Below are 21684 nucleotides of genomic sequence, written 5' to 3'. Positions count from 1 at the left end.
CCCACTATAATTCTAGTACCCAGGACACTGAGGCAGGGGGGTTCAAAGTTCAAAGTCAGCTGTCTTAAAAAAAAGAAAAGAACAAAATATAAAATGTATTTTTAAAAGTTTTTCTGAGACATGGCTGTCCACCGTGCCTGGCCATAAAATGAATTTTTAAGAGATTCTGGAGCTGGGCAAGCCTTTAATCCCAGCACTCGGGAGGCAGACACAGGTGGATCTCTGTGAGTTTAAGGCCAGCCTGGTCTACACAGCAGGTTTCAGGACAGCCAGGACTATACACAAAAAGAACGTGTCTCAAGAAATAACAAAAGTCTGTTCTGCTAACAGAGCATATCCTAAACCTTGACCTTGGAATCAGAAAGGACGAGAATAAACGGGAGAGAACACAGCACAGGACACGATCCCAATCTACTCGCTTTATTGAAATGGCAAACAAGTTTACACACGAGGGAAAAACTCCAGTGGCAGAGTCACAGCATTCTGTGGTCAAGCCCACAGCAAGAGGGACACAAACCCCAGATTGTTCGGTGTTCTGGTAACTACAAGAGACCAGAGTGCTTACAGCCTGGTTCCTCTGAGCGTCCAGCTACCATGGAGACAGCAGGCTTGGGCAGGTTCCCCCTGAGGAGATTCCTGGGGGATAAGTGGTTCAAGTTCTTGAACTAAACAATGAGACACAGTTGAGAGCCACGAGGGAAGGACCCCACTTTTGGGATGGAGACAGTGTATTCTGAAATCAATGTGTCATCTTGACATGGGGGCGCTACAAGGAGCCAGGCCCCATCTTGAATTCATCAGAATACACACCCCAAACATTTCTGTGAGAATGCCATACACATAAGGTAACAATCTACAGCTGCATGCTCACACCTGCCTCCTACCCAGCACCGTTTACATCTGCTGCACTCCCCTTCCTGGGTAAAGCATCGGCACAGCAGCCGCCCCACCTTTAGCTTGGGCACCTTTGGCTGCTCTCCAGATGCCACGTGCACACTCCAACACACCGCTCGGGTGGCTCATGTTGTCCTTAGGTCTAGTGCCCACGTTGTGAGAGCCGCACTTGATTTCTACTATTGTAATACACTCATTCAAGCCTCCTACCTCACCAGTGAGCAGCAGCAGCCACTGCCCACTGAGCTCCACAGGCAGGGGCCCACGCCTGTCTCTGACCCACCTGCAGGCACTAGAAATGCTGCTCCAGGCTTGAACTACTAGGATTCGGGGATCTGCAGTCAGCAAGAGGGGAATGGTGCTTCTGCGGAGGATGGGACCCTAGGCCCCAGGGCTGAGACTGCAGAGGCATACCTGTGTAGTGTGGGCTCCACCAGGCTGATGGTGAGCTATGTTCTGGGAGACTTGGAGACTTTGCCCAGAAACCAGCTCTTTGGTTTAGTAAGACCAGCTGTGGCTCAGCAAACAGTGTAGTGTTGCTGAATTCTCTACTCTGTTACCGTCCTAACTTATGCAGGGGGGGGGGGGTTACCACCCCTTTGTCCTGAGTACTTGGCCACCGCTCCACTCCTCAGCTCCTCTACCTTGTCTCTGCTATGCTCAGTGGAATGGGGGTGTCTTTTCTCTTTTGGGGGACCTGCCACCAGCTCCCAAGTAAATCACACACGGCGGCTTATTCTTAGTTATAAAGGTCCAGCCTTAGCTTATCCCATCTACCTTTTGCCTCTGGGCTTTCCTGTTCTCTTACTTCTATAAATCTTACTCTTACTCCGAGGTTTGCTGTGTAGCTGGGTGGGTGGTTCCTGAAGTCTGCCTCCTTCTCTGGCTCCTTCTTTTTCCCATATTTCTCCTTCTCTTAATTCTTTCTGCCTTCCAGCCCCACCTGTCCTTTCTCCTGTTTCGCTATTGGCCGTTCAGTTCTTTATTAGACCATCAGGTGTTTTAGACAGGCACAGTAACACAGCTTCACAAAGGTAAACAAATGCAGCATAAACAAAAGTAACACACCTTAGAATAATATTCCCCAACAGAGTGTATTTGGCGTGTCCATAGGGACAGTAAGCAGACACGTGTGCAGAACCTGGCTAGGATCAACCACACACTTATTTGCAGGGTGGTCAGGTGCCCCATTCCTGATGTTTAGGACTGGGCGGCACCTCTGGCAGCTGGGGGAGAACTAGGAGAGCTGATTTTCTGCACCCGCCAGGCTTTGTGCCTCATCCTGCCCCCTGGTGGCAAAGAGATCTCTTCTTTGGTTGCTTGTTTTAATTTCATTTTTAACTTGTTTTGAAATAGGATCTCACTCAGCCCAGGCTGGGCCTGAACTTGCGATGTAGCGGAGGTTGGCCTTGAACTGATCCCCTTGCCTAACTTCCCTTGCTCTGTGGTCCAGGCTAGTCTTGAATTCCAGAGCTCAGCTGATCTGCCCACATTAGCTTGCCAATGGCTGCTGCACTGCTGGCACACCATACCCAGCTGGTGTTTTTATCAGATTTTTAAAAACATTATTTTTCAGACAAGCTCTGCTATGTTGCTTGGAAGACTAGGAACTCACTATGCAGACCAGGCTGGCCTTCAACTCAGAGATCTGCCTGCCTCTGCCTCCTGAGTGCTGGGGTTAAAGGCATGTGCCACCACGCCAGCTATTTTTTAAAGATTTATTTTTATAAATAAATTTATTTCATTCAAGTATTTTGCCTGCATGTGTACATGTGTCCCGTGTGTGTGCAGAGGTCAGAAGAGGATCTCCTGGAACTGGAGTGCATGAGCTACCAAGTGGATGCTGGGAACCAAACCCAGGTCCTCTGCAAGAGCAGCAAGTGCTCGTCACAGCTGAACCATCCCTCCAGTCTCATTTTATTTGTCTGGGATTGGTTTTCTCATTCTACCATGTTGGTTCTAGGGCTAGAACTCAAGTTATTTGTTGTGGTGGCACCTGTTCTTTCCTGCTAAGTCACTGGCCATTTCTTTTTTAAACAGGTTGGGACAGGAGCAGTTGTAGAGGGTGAGTGAGGTATTCCAGGGGCAACACAGGGAAAAGGCTTTCTGAAGATTTGAGAGTGCTTTTCAAACGGACACCACCCCTGGCTACAGCTTGGTGGCGAGCCTGAAGTCTCCTTGTGAGCCGTGTCCTGGGTGGTCTTTCTACAGGCGGCAGCATCACAGTTCCAGTGCATCAACAGAAGCCCCTATCAGTCAGGTGGACTTGGGACAAGATCTTGACAAGTCTCCTCTATTGATACAACTTTCCTTCAATACAGGGGCACATTAAGGCAAGCAGGTGAGTCTAGGGGGCAAGGGAGGAGCTCGCTGGTTAACCCCCAGTCCCACCAGAGCTATTCAGAAGAACCCACAGACCCCAAAAGCTGCCAATTCCATGCCAGGATTTCTTTCCTGCATGTACAAACCACCCTTGATGCATGTGGATCAGAAGTATGAGGACACTGGTCATGATGTCCCCTGTAGACAGAGCATTCCTTACTCAATCATGTGTGGGAACTGACCTATCAGAACCTGACCTATTCACAACTCAAGTTCTGAGACAAAAACACCAGGAACACCTTCCCCGAGGCCCAATCATGTTAGCTACTGTTCCCCCAAAATATATCACACTGAGAATATTGTATGATGTTTTGTTTGTGTTCTGACAAATAAACCTTGCCTGGAGATGAGAGGGCAGAGCTAGCTACTAGTTAACCAACCACAGAGGTCAGGCAGTGGTGGCACACACCTTTAATACCAGCACTTGGGAGGAGGAAACAGGAAGATCAGGAGTTCAAGGCCACCCTGGGCTATGAGATTGATCCAGTCTAAAAGAGAAACAGAGCCAGATGATGGTGGCACATGCCTTTAATCCCAGCACTAAGGAGGTGGAGACAGTATCTTGGCCCACCCATTCAGTCTGAGGATTCACAGAGGACCCCGACACACACACACACACACACACACACACACACACACACACACACACACACACACACCCATTAGGTCTGAGATTTCGTACAGGTAGTAAGTCTCTAGTGGCTGCTACTCTATTTCTTTCAGCTTTCGCCCTCGATATCTAACTCCAGGTTTTTATTGTTAAGACTAATTAAGATTATGAATTATGAGACTTCCCGACTCCCCTGTGCAGAATGATCCTAATATGCCACCAAGTGGTGAGCAAAGGCACAGGGCTCGGAGCTGGGTCACTGCCCTGCATGGCACTGTGAACTACAGTGAGATCCAGAAGACGGCACACACTCGGGCACTTCTCACACAGATCAAGGCCTCACCACACCGCTCTTGGCTCTGCTTGGATACACAGTTGAGCCTTACCAACAGCAGGGGACAGACTCAAAGAAAGGAGCCTGGGCCAGAGAAGGAAGATCCACAATCAAAGACAGAGGATAAGGTGGGAGCACAAGCCGGAAACTGAGGCAGGTGGCAACCAACAGCTTACAAAGGAACCACCTCAGCAGTCTATTTGCTCAGGGATGGGCACAGTGCCCCACAAGGGTCCCTAATCCTGCCAGGGAAAGCACAACTGCCTGTAATTGTCATGCAGACAGCACAGCTGGGCCAAAGCTAGACGGCAACATTAAAAGAGAACTCCACCAGGTGTGGTGGCGCACGCCTTTAGTCTCAACATTCAGGAGGCAGAGGCAGGTGGATCTCTGTGAATTCGAGGCCAGCCTGGTCTACAAAGCGAGTTCCAGGACAGCCAGGGCTGTTACACAGAGAAATCCTGTCTCGAGAAACAAAACAACAAACAACAACAAAAAACCAGAACCCCAAAGGTGAGCGTGCTTGGTGGTGCATGATTCTAGCACTTAGGAGGTTGAGGCAGGAGGATCCTGACTTCAAAGCCTGCATGACCATGCAGTCAGATACTGTCTCAACTGTCCCTACCCCAAATAGGCAAAACCTCAGACCTCACTAACAGCTGTCAGCGTCCAAGCATGGCATGGGAACGTATGAAATGATTCACAGGCAGAGAGCACACCTAAGCGTAGACGTGGAAAGGACAACCAGGGTGGAGAATGCACACGAGCACCATAGATTCAACGGGGAAGCCAACCCGACTCTCCCCAAAGAGAATGCGGACTAGGAGCCAGGATCCTGGACTTTATTATGCAGTTAATGCTCAAATGCTCTGAGATGAATGAAGGCCACAGAACTGTCACTCACCCGCAGCAGTCAAGCACTTCAGAACGTCACTATCTCCCACAGTCCCAACTGGTGCACCTCCCAGGTGCACACAGGGCCACCTTTCACTGAGGGCCTGTCACTGTCCACACAGGGGGCAGGTGCCAGCAAATTCGTTTTGGTTCTCTGAAGTTAGATCCAGTTGGTCTGTCTGTCCCCCTAGATAGGGTTTCTCTGTGTAGCCTGGGCAGTCCTAGAACTCACTCTGTAGAGAAGGCTGGCCTTGAACTTGAGCTCTGCCTGCCTCTGCCTCCCGAGTGCTGGCATTAAGGCCTGTGCCACCCACACCTGGCTTCCTTAGATCCAATCCTGGTTTTCTGTTTCCCACTCTTTTTAAACAAGTCTGGAGAGATGATTAAGATGTTACACAGGAAACCTCAGAGCTGTCCCAGCTCCCTCACTGCTCCAAGTGTCCCCCCAACAGGACACACACCAGTGGGACGCCCCAACACACACACCACAGCAAAGGAGCACAGGGAGACTCTAGCATGCCCAAAGGAAAGCTGTCCAAGATGTAAAATGGATTGCTTTTATTAAATAGGGAAAGGGCTTCCTTGGCACCATCTACACACCTTTGCTCTTTGCTAGAAGACATGACCGTGGAGAAAAAGCCACTGTACCAAATGCTATCAATTCCCATTCAGAGTGTCCTCATTCTCCAGTGTCACCCTCCCTGGTTCTGCAGATTCCGATGGGCTGCCCCTCCCCAGGCTTGGGCCTTGCCCATGGCTTCAAGCACATCCTTGCACAGACAACTGCCACATGTGGTCACCTGGAGGAGCTCCGTTCTTTGCTCACACAGTCATCCTGTGAGGTGGTGTCCCCGTTTCCCACCATGCTGCAGGTCCTCCTCTTCTTCCTGCGGTGTGATGTCCCATCACCTTCAGACCCAGACTCACACTGGACACAGGGAAAGACAAAGAAAAAAACCGTTTAGGGCTGGGGAGATGGCTCCATGGGTAAAGGTTCTTGATGCTAAGCTTCATGACACTGGGGCTCCCAAGAAAGGAGAGAAACAACTGCAAGTCATTTTCTGCCCTCCAAGTGTGTGCTACGGCAAGCGCTTGTAGGCACAGGCACGCCCTTAATAAATTAGTGCCATATCAGAAGCTGCAGGGCTGGAGAGACAGCTCAGTGGCCAGGAGCACTTCCTGCTCTTCTGAAGGACAAAATTCACTGTGAAGCTTGCACACAGAGGAGCAATGTTCTTTATAGAGAGACAGCTCAAACCAGAATGCTTACATAGAAAAGAACCAGCAGGGTGTGGGGATGCACACCTTTAACCCCAGCACTTGAGAGGCAGACGCAGGTGGATCTATAAAGTGAGATCCAGGACAGCCAGAGTTACACAGAGAAACTCTGTTTTGAAAAAAAACAACAAAAACAAGAATCCCACCTGGATAAAATCCCTCTTTTTTTGTCTTTTTTCTGAATTACTAGGCATTGAGCACAGGGCCTTCCTAGGCTAGGCAAGCATCAGTGATGGTGACAGTGACGGTGACATCCATCAATGTATAGCACCCTCTCACCTTGAACTAGTGTTAACTAAAGCAGGTCACTGGGTTTGCCTGTTTCTGGGCTTGGGTGTTACCATCCACAAGGAAAATTTCTAACAAGGGCCCTGACACTGCTGTGTGCTACGTATGATCACAAGGCCACCGTTTCACAAACTTCCAAACACCCAAGCACCTCTGCATGGATGTAGTTCCCTTGTGTGTGAGGCTGTAAAGGGTGTATGACAGCAAGTGCTGTACATGACCCTAGGGGCCTGGGCACTGGCGGGGGAGGAGGGGAGCTCACCTCTGAGTCTGTGTCGGAGGAGCTGGAGCTAGAGGAGCTGGAGGAGTCGCTGGAGCTGTCAGAAGCGATGCCTGTGGACTCTTGGAGGTCAACAGCGTCCGCCAGGACTGCCAGCTCAGGGTGCTCCTGCTTCAAGATCCTGAAGGGCAAGAGGTACGGTTCTCAGGGCTGTGACAGCTGGTGGTGACGGCCACTCAAAATGACAGACTCAAAGTGGAGGACTCCATTGCTTACAGCACCTGGAAACACCTAGTGCATCGGCTGGAGCGGCTGCAGACACAACCGGGCCGGACAGACCCCACGGCTGCCCACATTCGCTGAAGGAAAACTACATTCTAGTGCCACATACCCGAATGAGCACTAGTCACACACCTCTGGAGGCTGAGTTTCCTGGGGGAGGGGGAAGTCCTTAAGAGTTTTCCCTGGAGAGAAACAGCTCCTTTTTCTACTTTCCTCCCTAAGCCTTTTCTAGCTGATTTCTTTCCTTTTCTTTTCTTTCCTTTTTTTTTTTTTTTTTTTAAGCCTTTCCTTCCCACAGCAAGGTGCGAGTGAAGGGGGTGGGAGTTTGTTAGATTATACTAGAAAGAGCAGAAATAATTAGGTTTACAAGGAATAAGACGTCACACGAGAGAGACCACCCCCATCACTTGGAAGAGAGACTGAGCTGTCGCAAAGAGCAGCAGCCCTCCCCAGCAGCAACCTAATCTGGCGTCCACTGTGACGAGCGACAAAGGACCTGCATACGCTGAGGCCCGAGTCCAGGGGAATAGAAGCCACCACCCTTGCTGGCCTCTCAGCAGGGAGGCAGAGCATGGAGCAAGCCAGGATCCCTCTCTTACCCCGAGAGCTGGTCCCTCCAGGTCAGGGTTGGGACACAGTGGCACGGGGTGGCTGGGGGTGGCTTGAACTGCCGCTGCCCGTGCTGTATCTGTTCTGTGGATAAACAGAGGAGCTAAGTCTCCAGGGCAGTTGCCTCACAAGAACTGAAGGTATAAGTTCAAATGAATAATGTTTCTGGGGAAAATAAAGAAAACCTTAACAAAGGGGTTTTTGGTTTTTTTTTTTTTGCTAGTGCTAGTTTTTATTTTTTTAAAAAATAACAAACCAAAACAACAACAACAAAAAAAGAATACGAAAAAGGGAGCAAACAGAGTGAAAACAAAATGCGAGACATCCCAATTGTGACTCTATTTTGACTGTGACTTTGATGGAACATGCAGAGCCACACCCTGCCACCTGGAGGCTAGCAGACACCCTGACAACTAGCCCTGACCTTGGGCCTTCTCTACCCACAGGTTTACAGACCCAGCTGTTCCCAAGCACAGTGTTGCAGCAGACAACTCTTCCCTGTTCATGTCTGGGGAAGGAACCGGAACAGAGCAAGAGGGAGAAGGAGGTTCTCACCTGTACCACTTCCGGGACAACTTTGGCCTCCCTCTTACCGTCTTGTGCCACACAACAGGGAAGTTGGTGCTGCTGGCAAAGTTCTGGGTGATGGCGATGGTCGTGTCAAGATTGAGGACAACATGCCACCAGCCCCCTGAAATCCAACAAATAACCATTCAGTAAAGATCAGCCCTGCCGCTCCTGATCGCGACTGCAGACCACCTGCTGTCTAACTCCGCACAGCCGTACCCTTATTTTTTTCTACTGTTCATGGCTGTTTTCCTGCTAAAAGGCAAAGTTCAGCGATGGTGACAGAGACTGTCTGCCTCAACTGTATTGACTCCTGGTAACCCAATGTGACTAATATTGTAAACGCGAAAGTTTTAGGAGGAGAACCCCTAGCTTTTAAATAGTCTCACTTCTAGAAACTTCATCCAGCAGCTGTCTGGCTGGGATTTTCCAAATCAATCCAGCCAGCTCTGCACTCTAGCAAGAGCCACAGAAAGCAGGCAGAACCTGGAACACTACTCAGAGACACCAGGTAGCAGGATACAGGCGTGTGGAGGTGGAGACGCACTCTCTCTGGACTTGTTTCATTCTATAATTCTACTCCAAAACAACCAATCAGTGCAATTACAGAATTCAGTCGGAGCTGGGAAGAACCGTTTCTTCTAGCTCATCTATACCTGGTACAAAGACGGTCTCTCCTGGTTTCTGTAATATCTCCAGGGGTTTGAACTCAGGAGGCCAGGTCGGAAGCTGTGTCCGAGGATAAATGATGTTAAACCAGGTAATGGCCTCATCTTGCTGGTTCCCTCCTTCTTCTCGGGTCACCTTGATGAGCTCTCGGGGGGTGCTGGTCGGGAACAGGCACCAACGCTTGTGGCCCTGAACTAAGGCATTCCAGGCACTGGTTCCCAGAGGGTCAATGTGAATCCCCGTTCCAGAACGTGGTGGCCCCATCACAAACCACCTACAGGAGGTAGACATGAAGACATGAAGGGTCATCTGAAATGTACAGTCTCTATAATATCCTCACGCATTATGCTTATTTACTTCAGAGACTGTACAAGTTGTGGTACACAATAGTAAGTAAATGGTGTATGGACTGATGTCTTAATAGAAAAAAAGAAAAATCACTGATGAAAATTATTGCTGGACTTTTTAAAAAAGACAGGCTATCTATTATCTGCCTGTGGTGGTCCAAGCTTTAATCCCAGTACTCTGGAGGCAAGAGGCAGGTGGATCTGTCAATTCAAGGCCACCCAGGGCTACACAGTGAGACCGTCTCAAAAAACAAACAAACAAACAAACAACAACAAAAAAACCCCAAACCTAGCTGGACCTAGTGTCTTTAATAGCAGCACTCAGGAGGCAGAGGCAGGTGGATCTCTGTGAGTTGCAGGCCAGCCTGGTCTACAGAGCGAGTTCCAGGACAATCAGAGCTACATAGTGAGACCATGTCTCAAAGAAAACAAACAAACAAACAATCTCCAGGACCCACATAATGGAGAGAACAGACTGTCACAAGTTGTCCTCTGAACTCTACATGTGCTGTGGCACACGTGCCCCTCTAATAAATAAATAAAGCATAGGTGGATGTAGTGTTGAACATCTTTAATCCCAGCACTTGGAAGGCAGAGGCGGAGGCAGGATCTCTTTGAGTTTGAGGTTAGCCTGTTCTACATATGAGTCACAGTATAGCCAGGGCTATACAATGAGACCCTGTCTCAAAACAAAACAAAACAAACCCAAAAAACCAAAACACAGTGCATAGTGGCTCACAACTATCCATCAATCCAGCTCCAGAGGATCTGAGGCCCTTTTCTGACCTCCTCAGGCACTAGGCATGCACTGGTACACATACTTGCATGCAGGGGACGAAAAACCAAGCTAGATGCCTCGAGAATTTGAGGAATCCAGCCAGACGTCTGCGTGGACCCCAGACCAATGAAATCAATCTTCCCAAGTAGGACCATAAACGAGTCATTGTGCAGGGAAGATCCACTCACGGCTTTCACAAGGTTAGACTGAGCTCTGCTAACCACACTAAGGTTTTTGAACACTTGATGCGGAATAATTCACCTGTAAGGGGGCCTGCGCTTCTCCCCTGCATACTGGAAAAGGTCATCCGTGAAAAACTTGGGCACCTTGTAGTCTTCTAAAAGTTTCCTTCTTTTGGGGTGTTCACCATAGCTGCTGTCAAAGATGTAAAGGGGACTGTCATCACGGGTGCTCTCCATGTACTCGATGTAGTATTTCATCTTCATCTTCACCGAGTAGCCGTCATTATCCTCGCCACACTTGAACTTCTGGTTCCGGTATTTCCTTTTGAGGCGCTCCAGAGTCCATTTCTCCTGCGCGGACCAGCCCTCCTGGGCATTCAGCAGAACCACGGGCTTGTAAGGCCTTTCGTACCGCTCTACAAATTCTTCCACCGACAGCTGTAAAGCATCAGCCCTCTCCACGTTATCCTAGGGGAACAACAAAAGACCTGCCCCGTTAAAAACACAGGAAGAAGTCCGGTGGCGGATAAAGGTGTCCCACGGGGCCAATTAGCAACGACACACATTAGCAATGACATACAGTAGCAATGACCGAGCCTCAGGCTCCTCCAAGGGGAGGGATGCCCACGTGCGTGAGAGTGAGCACGTCGCACTCAGAGCCACCCCTTCAAGGGAGGGAGGGGCTCGAAGCTCCCCCTAATGAGCGAGCTTTGACAGCCCGGCTGCGGGGCCCCATCGCCCCAAAGGGTCCGGGGACAGGCGGCCTTCGGGTAGCGGGCCCCGAAGGTGGACCGCCGCTGAATGGGAGGCCCCGCCCGCAGCCAGGCACCGGGCGCCCCGCGCCCCGCTCACCGGCACGGCCGCCGGGCTCAGCGGGAAGCTCTCGTAGTAGTTGTGCCGGGTCCAGTCGAGCGAGTCCTTGAGCTCGGGCCGCGCACTCCGCTTGGCCTCGCGGATGCGCTTCTTGCTCTTGTGGTTCATCCTGAGCAGGTCACCGTCTGGTTCCGCCACGACCTCGACGCAGCTCGCTTCCTGCCACCAAATGCGCCCTCTCTGGCTGGCGCGGCACCGAAACGCCCTTCACTCCGGCAAGGCGCCTTTAAAGTCGCCTTCCAGAAAATTCACTCCCCAGCCACCTCCGGAGCTTCGGGTTGGGCGAGCAGCGGCCGTCCTCCCCGCCCCACCGCCTCTTGCGGACCGCCATTGGCCTCAGCGATTTGCGAGATCCGCCTTCACGCGCGCCGATTGGGCGCCATGTTGGGAAGGTCGCCTTGCTGACGCCCTGCCCCTCCCGGCTGCGGCCTGCGCACCACTTCCGGCTGCGCGTCGCTTCCTAGCGGCCGCTTCCGGCTAGGCTCGCTGCTGCCGCTGCTTTCTGTTTGGAGAGCGTCCAGCAGGCTCGGCTCGGCTCGCGGCCACGTGGCACAGCCCCACCGGCCTGGCGTCGCTGCGCGCGTATCGCCCTCCACCGCCCCCTGACCTGGGGTCCCCCGACTCCCCTCCGTGCGAGCGCAGCCTCATGGCCGGGGCCCAGCGCTTTCGGTTCCGGGAGGAGCCAGGCCCTGGAGCCGACGGGGCCGTGCTGGAGGTCCGCGTCCCGCAGGTGCGTGCAGTGGCACCCACGTGGAAGCGCTCCCTGGTTAGAGTGTAGGGAATGGGGATCCCTCAGCTCTCCGCGTCGTTCATTAGCAGCAGGTTTGCTATGAATCCCGGTGAGGGATTAAACGTGCTCCAGAGACAGACATTAAGGACCGTGCCAGGAAAGAGACACCGAATATTTCTTCCAGGAAAGTGGCTTTCTTGGCCTGTGATGTTAGCTTTGAACTTTTTTGAAAAGCATTTATTAATATATGTTAACAACACACACACACGCCGCTTCTGAGTACTCTTGATTGAACCCAGCCTCTGTTAGGCAAGTGCTCCACCACTGAGCGATATTCTTAACATCCTTTTTGTTTTACTTTTGACAACAGGCAGGCTTTGAAATTGAACTCCTGTTCCTCTTCCTAGAATCGCAGGTGTGCGCCACGCCACCATGCTGTTTTGTGAGGTTCTGGGTATCAAACCCAAGACCTCATACATGCTAGGCAAAATTCTCACTTGGTGTAAGATTTGAGACCAGGGATTTCTGTCTCTAACACCCCAATAAAGTTTTCTGCATCGGCCCTGGCTTGTTCCTCTGAGCTTCTAGCTACCCTAATGCTGAATGATAAGTATCCCCTGATAGTCGTGTGTTACAAAGGGTTTTCAGGTTGCAATGTTAGCAGCTGGCCCAGCAGGTGTTCCTGGCAGCAGCAGTGGAAGCAGAAGGTGCAACCCTATGCTGCCACCTGTAGCAGCCTGCATTCTTTGCAGAGACTTCTGCCCCAATGAAGCAAGGAGTCTTTTGTTTTTGGTTTTTTGAAACAGGGTTTCTCTGTGTAGCCCTGGCTGTCCTGGAACTCACTGTAGAACAGGCTGACCTGCCTCTGCGACTAAAGGCGGGATAAAGGCTGCAGGCCGCCGCCTCCACCACCCAGCAAAGCAGAGATTCGTCACTATACTGCAGAAAAACATTTCAGGGCAAATCAGTGTGGAGCAGAGTGGGAGGATATTAACATTATAACCTGGCTTTAAGTTTGGGGGTTAATAAACATTTAGGAAAAGGCATGGGTACAGGCTTTGCAAGTGCAGAAAACTGCACTTAACTGTCTTAATAGCCATATGCACAATTTTGGTAGCTTCTGTAGGTAAATTTAAGGGATTTCTGAGAAAGTTTTAGTAAACAAGATCACATGGTGGGGGGTGGAAAGATGGCTCAGCTGTTAAGAGCACTGGCTGCTCTTCCAGAGGTCCTGAGTTCAATTCCCAGCACCCACATGGTGGCTCCCAACTGTCTACAGTAGGATCTGATGCTCTCTTCTGGCATAAAGGTGTACATGCAGATAGAGCACTCATACATAAATAAATCTTTTTTAAAAGTCCCAGGATGAGATTAGTAAAGTGCATTGGACAGGAGGGATTACAGTGATGTCAAACTATATGCTACAAGGGTCAAAGGAATCTTTAATTATACTAGGTCCCAAGGGTGTTGACATGTTTATAATCTTGCTTGTGAGATTCTCAGAAAGTTGCAGGTTACAGCTGGAAAAGCTGTGAGGTTACATTCAAAGGTCAGACATATTTTGGTCACAAGGAGTTTCTCTCTTTAGTTTTTAATTTTTTTTAGATAGTCTAATTCTGGAACTGACCAGGCTGGTCTTTAACTCAGAGATCCACCTGTCTCTGATTCCTGAGTTGGGATTAAAGGTGTGCATCACCATCCCCTCCTGGTTCTTTGATAGTTTAACATTTGGGTTTGAAATATATCTATAAAGAGCACTGTTCCTCTGTAGACAAACTTCACAGTGAATTTGGTTAGTTGTACTGAAATTTGACTCTTACCTGGTGAGAGACTTCAAACTCTGGGATGAGATCTTTACTTTCCCATGTCCTCATGATTTTTCCCTGTCTGTCCTGCCTTAGTAGTTCAGTGTTAAAAAGACACAGCATAAGTGACAAGGCAAAACAGAACTTTTTTCCTGTAGCCTCCAAGTGACTTCATGTTAAAAACTCGTATTGAGTCCGGGTATTACGCTAAGCCACTGTTACTTTATTTTTTGAGACATGATGTAGCTGTGGCTGGCCTGGAACTATCAGAGATCTGCCTACTTTTGCCTTTCATGTGGATTAAAGCCATGTACCATACCCTGCTTCATTTTTTTTTTTTTTAAAGATTTATCTTTTGCTGGGCATAATAGCCCATGCCCTTAGTCTCTCTCCTTTAATCCCAGCATTCAAGAGGCAGAGGCAAGAGGGTCACTGGGAGTTCGAAGCCAGCAGAGTCTGCAGAGCCAGTTCCAGGCCATCCAGGGCTACATCTCAAAAAACAAGCAGAAAGCACTTTGAACTGCTGAATTATCCTTCTAGCCTATTTTTTCCCTGTAACTTCATTTAAGTTATGTATATATGTGTGGTGGTATTTTACTTGTACTGAAATGTGATTTTAATTGTATGTTAATAAATAAAGTTGCCTGGGGTCAGAGCTATTAGAGCCATAGCAAGTGCGTGGCGGCGGTGACGCACGCCTTTAAGGACCTGGAGGGCGGTACATACAGGCCGTGACGAGGCAGTCACATGTTTGGGTTTACAACCAATGAGAAGGCAGAACAGAAAGACTATAAAGACAGACACACAGGAAGTAGGTCTTTTTTTTCCGGAGAGCTCTCTTGACTGAAGAGGATCCCTGAATCAGGAAGGGTGAGGCTCTTAGCTCTGACCTCTTGGCTTTCTTCTCTGAATTGGCTCTGTGTTTCTTATTTAATAAGACCGTTGGTTACATCTACATATATGTATATGCATATACATGTTTTTTTTTAATTTTTTTATGTGCATTGGTGTTTTGTCTGCATGTATGTCTGTGTGAGAGTGTCAGATCTTGGAGTTAGACAGTTGTTAGTGGTTGCTGGGAATTGAACTCAGGTCCTCTGGAAGAGCAGTCAGTGCTCTTAACCACTGAGCCATCTCTCCAGCTCACATGTATGTATTTTTAAGTAAACAAGAGTCCTCAGAGGCCAAAATGGTGTTAGATCCTGCAAACTAAAGATACAGACGTTTGCTAGCTGCCTTATAGATGCTGGAAAAAGCATTTCTGGAAAAGCAATCTTTCCAACCCCTATTTATTATTTTCAATTAGGATCTTGATATTTAGGCCTGACTGGCCTTCAGTTCGGGGCCCTCCAGTCCAGTGCTGGAGTGAACAGTGTCCCACCACAGCCATCCAAGCACTATTCTTGAGTGGACAGAGTAAGTTTGGACCTCAGATTCCTTTACAGCCTGATAATTTTTGTCTCTGTTTGTCACCCTATCAAAGGTGTCCTTGTCTCCACAAGACAGGCCAGCAGATGCTATGTAGATCAGGTTGGCCTTGAACTTATAATGTTCTTTCTTCCTCCTGTGTGATAGGATTACAAGTGGGAACCACATCCTAGATGATTCTAGTTCTTTCCAAAGGCTTTCTTTTGCCCTTCAGAATTTAGCTCCACGTATGCCTCCTTTTGTAGGACTGCAGGACTTGTCATTAGCATCTCCCCCAAAATAGGGAGAGATAGGGACACAGCTTAGTTAGAGTACTCGTCTAATATAAATGAAGGTCTGGGTCTGATTCCCAGCACCTCAGAAAACAGTGTGCTGGCACACACCTATAGTGCTAGCATTTGGCAGGTAGAGGCTGGAAGAAGCTCACGTCATCCTAGGCTGTATGAGTAGAAGACCAGTTTGAACTACATTAGACACTGCCTATAAAAAAACAAAAATAGAGCTGAAGAGATGGCGTAGGTAAGGACACTTGCCTCCAAACTGGACAAGCTGACCTGAATTCCATCCCTAGATCCCACATGATGGAAGGAGACAACTGACTCTTACAAGTTGTCCTCTGACCTCCACATGTGCACCCTTCCCCTCTTCCTCCAACAAAGGTGTAAAGTTGTTTTGTTTTTTAATTTAAAGAAACCTTCCAACATCTTCTTGTACTTAGAATTCTAAATTCCTGCAGCCAGTAAGACGCACAGGTTAATAAACCTCTACTCAAGCTGTGCCTGTGGTTAGACCAGAGGCACTTGCTTGGGCAACCTTAACTGTCTCCATGTGTTATATATACCCTTGCTTTATCCTGCTTTACTGTTGTAGCATTTATTATCAACCAAAACGACCTGCTTTTTGCCCATCATTGTCCAGTATGTAGCATGCACAGTATACATCTAGTCCAAAAAGTTGTAACTGTCCTGGATCCTCAGTTTAAATGCTTGTGGAGAGGCTGGAGATGACTCAGTGGTTAAGAGCACTTGCTGCTCTTACACAGGACCTGGTTTTAGTTTCCAGCACACACATGGCAGCTCAACCATGTTTAACTCTAGTTCCAGGGGATCCAACACTCTTCTGGTTTCAGAGGCACCAGGCATGCAAGTACATATACATACATGCACATAAAACACTCATACATGCCGGGCGGTGGTGGCGCACACCTTTAATCCCAGTACTCGGGAGGCAGAGGCAGGCGGATCTTTGTGAGTTTGAGGTCAGCCTGGGCTACAGAGCGAGATCCAGGAGAGGTGCAAAGCTACACAGAGAAACTGTCTCAAAAAACAAACAACAAACAAAAACCACACTCATACACATAAAATGCTAGTTGAGGGGCTAGCACTGTCATCCAAAGCCCTGGGTTCACTAAGGAGGCTGAGGCAGGATTGAGGCCAGCCTGGTAGACAAAGAAATAAAGCATCATGTAGGTCCTGGACTGGAGAACAGGACTATCACAGTAATGTGACTGACAGTACATGAAGATAAATATTCACATGAAACTTTTCTTTATAGGTCCTGCATGTCCAATATGGGATGTATGTTTGGCCCTGTGCTGTAGTCCTGGCCCAGTACCTGTGGTTTCATAGAAGAACTCTGCCAGGCAAAGCCGTCTTAGAGGTAACAGGACCCCTTAAATTTCCAGAATGCTGGGCCATATTCACGTATACCTTCATGCTAGCTGTTAAGTCCTGTTAGGTATTTTTAAATCAGGTAGTTTGGCTGGCTTTGAAATTCCAAATGTCTTCACATTTTTAAATTTTTAAGTGTCTGACAGTGTGGTTGGTGCACACCTTTAATCCCAGCACTCAGGAAGCAGAGGCAAGCAGTTTAAGGCCAGTCTAGTCTACATGAGTTTCCAATACAGGAGGTATCCACAGAGAAACGCTTGAGAATCTGGAGACTGACTTTAGTCAGTACCAGTTGGTGGCACAACTGGCTATGCAGTCCACCTGTTCAGGTGCAGTCAGCTGCTCCTGCTTCAGATTATGGAAACCACAGTAGGTGTCATTTCAAACTGTTTTGAGATATGGAAGCACATCTTTTAATATAGGTGTATACTGCCATTTTTTTTAGCAAATAAACCATGTATTCTCAAGTTCAAATTTCAAACTGCTTATTGCCAGAGGCAGAGCTACCAAGCTTTAGTCCCAGCCCTCAAATGAGTTCAAAGCCAGCCAGGGAATATACAAACTGTCTCATCTGGGGTAGAAAGCTAAATCATTCTTAAATCCCATTTTCACTAGATTGGAGCTGGAGTGAGTCTTCCAGGGATTTTGGCTGCCAAATGTGGTGCTGAAGTAATACTATCTGACAGCTCAGAACTGCCCCACTGTTTGGATGTTTGCTGGCAAAGCTGTCAACTGAATGACCTGACACAGGTACAAGTTGTAGGACTGACATGGGGCCATATAACGAAGGACCTACTGTCTTTGCCACCACAAGACATCATTCTTGCATCTGATGTGTTCTTTGAACCAGAAGGTAAGCTTAATCTGCTCCCCCGCAAACAACCTAGCACAGATGTGTTGTATTAAACTCACTCAAAGAAAGTTCTCCCCACCACCAGACTTTGAAAGCATTTTAGCCACAGTCTACTTTCTGATGCAGAGGAACCCCAAAGTTCAATTTTGGTCTACCTACCAGGTCAGAAGGTGAGTATGGATCATTTCAACTTTAATAATTTAAAAAATGCACTAAGGAAAATAAAGCATCAGTCATAAAAACAATTTATTTCTTTTAAGTGCGGACTGGTCACTTGAAGGCTTGCTCTTTAAGTGGGATATGAAATGTGTCCATATTCCTCTGGAGTCTTTTGATGCAGACAAGGAAGATATAGCAGAGTCTACCCTCCCAGGAAGGCATACTGTTGAAATGCTGGTGGTCTCCGCAAAGAACAGCTCCTGAATTGTACCTCAAGCTGTTCAGGGACAGTGTCAAGAGTGAATAACCTGGCATTAAGAGGAGCTGTCTCCAGCAAATACAGTGGGCCTGAAGATGGCTTTAAGACTGTGATGTCATGCCCAAGAAATTCATGGGCAATGTAACTTTTAACAAATTAAAACACTTAAAAAAGGACTTGGACTCCTCTCGATAACTATGTGACGCTTTTAAATCCTCAAGAAAATGCTGTTAGTTTAGGTCTAAGTGGCATACTCCTACTCAACACTGAAGGTAATTAACTACATAGGTCTTTAGATTAAAGCGAGGAAAAAAAGACCAGGACATCTTCTCAAAAAAGGTAACACCAAGAAACACTTTAATCAAACTACAGAAACAATGGTTATAGTACAGAATATTCATAAGCAAAAGATACACCATGTTTTAAGTACTTACAAAGTTACAAACCATTTGCTTCCTTAACATTTTCTGATTAAGTTCATACATGAGGATGATCAGATTTACCATTTTTTGAGGGGAGGGGGTGTGTATTTATCATCAGCTAGATGTGCTCACTGTATGCTCCATTATTTATATGCAAGGCCCGGGTGACTGGAAGTGCAGTTGTCAGGCATTTTAATAAACTGGACAGCCATTTGTTTCTGCACAAGAAGGCATCTTTACACAGGAGCAATCAGGAGAAAACAGGAAACAGCCAAGCACTCTGCACTGCAACACGCCACCTTAACAGCTAACCAGCATTACTCAACTGCTACACAACTGCGCCTAGTGCACAAAAATACATAAGAGAAGAGATTAGAATTGTGTTTGGTAAACAATCCTTTCAAAAAAAAATTAAGTCTTTTCACCTGAAAAGTCTTTATACAAATTTGGGTTCAGATTATCATTTAGACCTGAAGGTAAATAACATATATAAACAAATTACACCAACTTTCGTAGGTTTTTAATTTTAAGGAGTGAAGGCAATGTTGAGTCAATCTGCTGACAGCTTTAGGCTGTGTGTAATGGCTGCAAACGTTTCCTTATTAAGTCAGGAGGCCACAAATTAGGTTACCAATCTGTTTAATTTCAAACAAAAAAAGTCAGCACTATAAACAAAAATGAAATTTTACCTCAAATATCCAATCCAATAATGAAATCTGAAGTCGCTCACCTCACTAAATTACAAGAAATTTGAATAACAGCAACAAAATGGCACATAAAATGAAGTTTGCCACCTGAGGCAGATTAAAACAAGTAAAAAGTTAGACAAATGTTACAAAATAACCTTTTCAATAGCCAGTTGCTTGTTCCAAGGACTCTTCCATGGACCGATGGACTGGGTTTGTGGTCCTTTCCTCCAGAGTCCTGTTAAGCTGTTTGCCGATCCATCTAGATTTGAAAAGAGAAAGGTTCAGCTTACCTTCTACCACTACAAAGGTACCAAAAGTGCAAATGGTTTCAGTTTCAGGCACGTACTTACTAAGGCTCTGGTGAAACAAGTAGGTTACAGAAGGTTCCACCTGGCCATCGGTTTTTTTAAAGGCCCAATGAGCATTCTCCTAAAGGCTACCACCAGCACAAGTCTGAATGTGATTCTTGGTCAAATAACCAAGGCAAAAAGAAAAATGGCAAGGGGAGGAAAAAAGAAAAAGCGGGAGGGCAGGGTGGGGCTGTATCCAAACAAAAACTTGCTACCAGAAATTAGTCTACACTTTAAGATGTTTGAAAATGAAACGTTGGCAGTTGAGGATGTTCTTAATCAGCTACTTAGGGCCCTTTCCTTTAAAAAAAAAATAGGACCAAACAATTTGAGAGTTAAAGACACACTATCCTTTCCCCACCCAGTGCAGTACCTGTAACTTTCTTTTGGGGTTCCAAAAGTTCATTGCTTCGTAATTGCAATTCATTTGCCACATCCATTAGAGTAAGAAGTCCCAGTCAGTACAACAACAGTTGAACTGATTGTTTTTCTCTATGAGGATAGTGCATCTTTAACATTTAAAGACAAACCTGCTCCAATACACGCCCACAGAAACTGGTCCCTGGAGGATCAGCCAAATCAGTTAAAATCTGCAATACTGGCCAATATTCTTTTATCAAACAGGAGACCGCAGCTTTAAAGGGGGAAAATGCAGACGTTGGATAAAAACAGCAAGAAATAGTCATTTTCATTAATAGGTCTCAAACAGTATGAAACAGCCATTATTATTTAAGCTTTACACAATCCTCTCTGAAGACCCCTCTTCAGCATTACTCCCAAAGCCGAGTAACTTCAGAGCAGTACGCTTTAACACCAGGAGTCACTCTTACGCTAGCATGGCTCAAAAAACCTACTTCAAACCCCACGGGACTCAGGGTGGGTCTCGGATTTCTGCAGACATTACCATTTTCTTAAGAGGACACTGCTCCTTCTTCCTCTGGAGACTTGGGGGGGCTCTTGGAGCGCGACCTAGACTTGGATTCCCTCTTGGACACGGGGGGAGGACTTCTGGATCTCGACCTGGACCTGGACCGCGAGCGGGATCTGGAGACCGACGAGGACTTGGACTTGGATCTTCGCGCCGATCTGGACTTGGAGGTGGACCGCGAGCGCGACCGAGTGCGGGACCGAGACTTGGAGCGGCTATACCGGGAGCGGCTCCGGGACCTGGAACGGCTCCGGCTCCGGGAGCGGCTGCGGCGACGGCGCCGAGGGCTGCGGGTGGGACGCGAGCGCCGGGGTGAGCTGCGGGCCGCCGGCCCAGCCCCGCCCGCCCGCCCGCTCCTCCCGCCCCGCCGCCATTATCTGGCTGCCGGGCGCCATTTCCCTCGCCGCGAGGCGGGGTCTCGCACCGTGCGGCCAGGCCCCGCCGCCGCCGCCGCCGCCCAGGCCGCGAGGGAGGGGCCCGCTCCACGTGCTCCGCGTACCTTTGTGCGCCCGGCGGCCTCCCGCTCCGCCCCCGGGGCCCCCGGCGCGCTCACCTGCGGCTCCGCCGTCCGTAGCCGCCGCCGCCATACCTCCGGGGCGGCGGGCCCCGGCGGCTGTGGTGCGAGTCGGGCGGCCGGCCGTAGCGCGCCATCTGCACCCGCAGCTCGCGGCCGTCCAGCACGGCCCCGTCCATGGCGTCCATGGCGTCCTCGGCGTCGCGCTTGTCGTGGAAGCGGACGAAGGCGAAGCCGCGGGACTCCTTGGTGTAGCGGTCCCGCGGGATGTACACGTCGCCGACGCGCCCGTACTTCTCGAAGACGCGCCTCAGCGTGTCGGGCGAGGTGCGGTAGGTCAGGTTGTCCACCTTGAGGGAGGTCATGCCCTCCACATCGGGAGGCGGGCGGCCGTAGCTCATGGCTGTGAAGCGGCCCGGGGCCTAACGCCCGGAGCCGGCGCTCGCTCTCAGCAGAAGCCGCGGCTTCCTCAGGCCGCGGCGGCCGCAAGCCGCGCCTCTCTCGGCAGTTGGCGTCCGCGTGGATGAGCCGGGAGCGGCAAGGCCCTGGCCGACGGAGCTCACGCTGCAGGCTCCTCACAGCAACTGAACGGGCGGGCCGGCCCCCAGCGCGCATTTATATCCACCCTCACAAAATGGCGCCCGCGCCACCCGGAAATGAATCTTCTGAT

The 21684-nt window shown here is 48.9% G+C and overlaps 3 protein-coding genes across 10 annotated transcripts; 1 reads left to right on the top strand and 2 right to left on the bottom strand.

Annotated features, from left to right (window-relative positions):
- Positions 1-399: 399 nt before the first annotated feature.
- Positions 400-11436, bottom strand: Jmjd6 (jumonji domain containing 6, arginine demethylase and lysine hydroxylase). Of its 4 annotated transcripts, XM_052757727.1 has the most exons (7): positions 11187-11436; positions 10414-10802; positions 9015-9301; positions 8385-8482; positions 7782-7870; positions 6943-7081; positions 400-6042 (listed from the first exon to the last, which is right to left on the bottom strand). In XM_052757727.1, exons 1-7 carry the CDS (start codon positions 11313-11315, stop codon positions 5911-5913), a joined length of 1263 nt encoding a protein of 420 aa, XP_052613687.1. In that variant the 5' UTR covers positions 11316-11436; the 3' UTR covers positions 400-5910. The 4 variants fall into 4 exon arrangements, with proteins under 4 accessions (XP_052613687.1, XP_052613683.1, XP_052613684.1 ...); XM_052757723.1 differs by lacking the exon at positions 7782-7870 and having other exon boundaries at positions 8347-8482; XM_052757724.1 differs by lacking the exon at positions 400-6042 and having other exon boundaries at positions 6949-7081; positions 7782-7875; positions 8347-8482.
- Positions 11437-11672: 236 nt separating this feature from the next.
- Mettl23 (methyltransferase like 23) lies at positions 11673-18287 on the top strand. Of its 2 annotated transcripts, none has more exons than XM_052757728.1 (5): positions 11673-11937; positions 16725-16829; positions 17456-17693; positions 17779-17863; positions 17954-18287. In XM_052757728.1, the coding sequence occupies exons 1-5, from the start codon at positions 11854-11856 to the stop codon at positions 18114-18116; spliced, it is 675 nt and encodes a 224-aa protein (XP_052613688.1). In that variant the 5' UTR covers positions 11673-11853; the 3' UTR covers positions 18117-18287. The 2 variants fall into 2 exon arrangements, with proteins under 2 accessions (XP_052613688.1, XP_052613689.1); XM_052757729.1 differs by lacking the exon at positions 11673-11937 and adding an exon at positions 14544-14612.
- Positions 18288-18446: 159 nt separating this feature from the next.
- Srsf2 (serine and arginine rich splicing factor 2) lies at positions 18447-21596 on the bottom strand. Of its 4 annotated transcripts, none has more exons than XR_008222387.1 (3): positions 21054-21596; positions 19378-20787; positions 18447-18875 (listed from the first exon to the last, which is right to left on the bottom strand). XR_008222387.1 is itself a non-coding variant. In XM_052757731.1 (3 exons), exons 1-2 carry the CDS (start codon positions 21413-21415, stop codon positions 20484-20486), a joined length of 666 nt encoding a protein of 221 aa, XP_052613691.1. In that variant the 5' UTR covers positions 21416-21596; the 3' UTR covers positions 18447-20206; positions 20477-20483. The 4 variants fall into 4 exon arrangements, 2 of the variants coding, with proteins under 2 accessions (XP_052613691.1, XP_052613690.1); XR_008222388.1 differs by having other exon boundaries at positions 18447-19481; positions 20103-20787; XM_052757731.1 differs by having other exon boundaries at positions 18447-20206; positions 20477-20787.
- Between the last annotated feature and the right edge of the window lie 88 nt (positions 21597-21684).

Source organism: Peromyscus californicus, unplaced genomic scaffold (genome assembly GCF_007827085.1).
Source record: "Peromyscus californicus insignis strain IS unplaced genomic scaffold, ASM782708v3 Scaffold_3__1_contigs__length_106647218, whole genome shotgun sequence".
Classification (NCBI taxonomy): domain Eukaryota; kingdom Metazoa; phylum Chordata; class Mammalia; order Rodentia; family Cricetidae; genus Peromyscus; species Peromyscus californicus.
This window is presented reverse-complemented; position numbering and strand designations above follow the sequence as displayed.